Below are 2645 nucleotides of genomic sequence, written 5' to 3'. Positions count from 1 at the left end.
TGCCGAGGCGCAGGGAGAGGATGGTGGCTAGGGGAGGGGGAGGGGGAGACGGGAGGAGGGACCCGCTCGCGCCCGCGCCCTGATGCTCATCCTCCTTCCAGCAGCCACAACCCTGAGACACGATGGTGAAGGTCGGAGTGAACGGGTGAGTGAGGGCGCAGCAGGTCCTGCCCTGCCTGAGCCTCTGCAAGCGCTGGGGGACGTGGGGGATGGTCGGGCCCCCCCACCCCCAAGGAGAGCTCAAGGTCAGAGCTCGACCTCAGAGGACCTCTGTCCCCCACTTCCCATTGGTTGCACCACCTCCGCCCCAGATGAGCAGGAGAGCCCTCCAGTTTGGGCTTTGGACCATTCCCTTAGCCCCCTCGCTGGGGTTTCTTTCTCTTCTTTCGCGCCCTGTGGGGTCACGTGCTGGGAGGAAGCCCCCTCCCCCCTCCTTGGCCCCACCTGGCCGCGCAGCGGGGATGCAGCAGGCGCAGCTCGCAGCCGGGCGGGCTCCTCTGCGGTCACCTCGCCGCCATGTTGCAACTGGGAAGGAAATGAATGAATCGCCGTTAGGAAACCTCCCTTACCTCCAGTCCTGCTCCCTCCCTGGCGATGACTAACCCTCCTGCCTCGGTGGGGTGGAGCCGCCTTTATTCGGTAAACCTGATGAGGCAAGGCTTTCCCGAGCTGCTCTCCAAAGAGCTGGACCTCAGCACTCGGACCACATTCGCCCTAAACCATCCTTGACCTGCCCCCAGAGGTGCCCTTGGAGAGGGTGCTTGGCCCAGCTGATTCTCTGGCGAATCAGAAACGTGGTTTGGGGGGCCTTTTGTGTCCCTTTTTCTCTTTTTCGGGGGAGGTGTGGTAGCTGTGGCTTAGAGCCATGCGAGGGCAGCTGAGTCATGGTAGCTAGAAATTTTCCGCCATAAAATGGCTCCTTGTAGCGCCAGCCCCTCTCCACACCAGCTCCCCTCCAAACTCCTCTCGCCCACGCCTGGAGCTCACACAACCCTAAGGACCAGGCTGTAAAGGTCACCGGGAGGATTGGGTGTCTGAGAGCCTTGGGAACCCTGCCCTTCTCCCCATTCCATCTTCCGGAAACCAGATCCGGACTACCCCAATCTGGGGTTAAATATAGCACCTGACCTTTCTGCGCTGGGGGCCTGGCTGCTGCTATCTCACCTCCTTCCCGGCATATACACATCTGTTGCTCCTACTGCCTGATTTCTGCAAGAGCTAGGAAGGACAGGTAGCTTAGCAACTAGAACCCGGTTCCTGGGGGTTGAAACAGCTCCTCCCTTTTGTAGGAGGGGCTTAGAGAAGAGGTGGGCTTCCCCCCCATCCAGTTAACTTCCGACCTTTACTCTTGCCCTTTGAGCTTGGTGATGCTGAGTATACAGGTCTTTGCTCCATAGGGGTGTGGCCTGAAGCTGGACAGATAGGAGCAAGCATTGCCAGGGCACAGAGAGTGGGGGTGATGAATGCATGTGCCAGACTGTGGGTGGCAGTAGGAGGGCCCTGCACTGTTGCTCCCAAGATTTCATTGCCTGGCGGGGAGGGGGGTGTCCATGGGGGGAGGACATTTGTAAGACTTTAAACAATGAAGAAAAATAGAAATTAAAGATACTCTGAACATTCAAAAACATTTATTCCAGAGGACTAGGGGTTGGGCAAGTTTGGGGGCCTAATCACCTCTTGGACAAGATAGAAAAGCCTTTACAGTGGGGCCTTGACTTACGAGTTTAATTCGTTCCGAGACCGAGCTCGTTAAGGAGCTCGTTAAAGAGCTCATTAACTCAAATTACTCTGTCAACTCAATGCAAAAAATCGGAGGAGAGACAGCTGGTATCTCAAAAAATTCGTTAGTCGGGACACTCGTAAGTCAAGGCCCCACTGTAATTTGAGTTAACAAGCTCAGTCTCGGGATGAATTAAACTCGTAAGTCAAGGCCCCACTGTACTTTGTGGCCGTGCTGTGGGGTCAGGGTGGCTGGCAGGATTGCTGGAGGAAGATGAATTAGACCTTCTGGGGCTTTCTGGTGGCAGGAAAAGTACTATCTTCCTTTTGAAAGAGGACGAGTGGGCCACGGGCGACTTACACACAGGAGAATTCTTCAGTACCTCCTCCTCATGCCTTCTCACCTCTTCATCCCTCAGATTTGGCCGCATTGGGCGCCTGGTCACCAGGGCTGCTTTTAACTCTGGCAAAGTGGATATTGTCGCCATCAATGACCCCTTCATTGACCTCAACTACATGGTGAGTGTTGCCTGTACGGCTGGGGTGGGAAGCAGAGGCTGATGGATGTGCAGCCCCTTGAAGCCCGCGCTTGCCCCTCCAGGTCTACATGTTCCAGTATGACTCTACTCACGGCAAGTTCAAGGGCACAGTCAAGGCTGAGAACGGGAAGCTGGTCATCAACGGGAAGTCCATCTCCATCTTCCAGGAGTGAGTGTGGAAGAACAGTAATAAGTTTGCTTCGGGGGAGGTGCTAGGATGGGGTGACCACCTTGGGTACATGGTACTCATGTCCCTGAGCTTTGTCCCGTCTGCCCTTGTAGGCGAGATCCCGCCAATATCAAATGGGGCGATGCTGGTGCCGAGTATGTTGTGGAGTCCACCGGTGTCTTCACTACCATGGAGAAGGCTGGGGTGAGTGGCAGGGA

The 2645-nt window shown here is 56.1% G+C and overlaps 1 protein-coding gene across 1 annotated transcript in view; it reads left to right on the top strand.

Annotated features, from left to right (window-relative positions):
- Positions 1-33: 33 nt before the first annotated feature.
- The window catches only part of GAPDH (glyceraldehyde-3-phosphate dehydrogenase), a 4464-nt gene continuing 1852 nt past the window's right edge, over positions 34-2645 (top strand). The window contains exons 1-4 of the mRNA XM_005873713.2: positions 34-145; positions 2139-2238; positions 2321-2427; positions 2541-2631. Coding sequence (XP_005873775.1) covers positions 123-145; positions 2139-2238; positions 2321-2427; positions 2541-2631 — 321 coding nt within the window. The 5' untranslated portion in view covers positions 34-122. The remainder of the gene's footprint in view (positions 146-2138; positions 2239-2320; positions 2428-2540; positions 2632-2645) is intronic.

Source organism: Myotis brandtii, unplaced genomic scaffold (genome assembly GCF_000412655.1).
Source record: "Myotis brandtii unplaced genomic scaffold, ASM41265v1 scaffold417, whole genome shotgun sequence".
Classification (NCBI taxonomy): domain Eukaryota; kingdom Metazoa; phylum Chordata; class Mammalia; order Chiroptera; family Vespertilionidae; genus Myotis; species Myotis brandtii.
The sequence above is the reverse complement of the archived record's forward strand: the minus strand, read 5'-3'. Positions and strand labels throughout refer to the sequence as shown.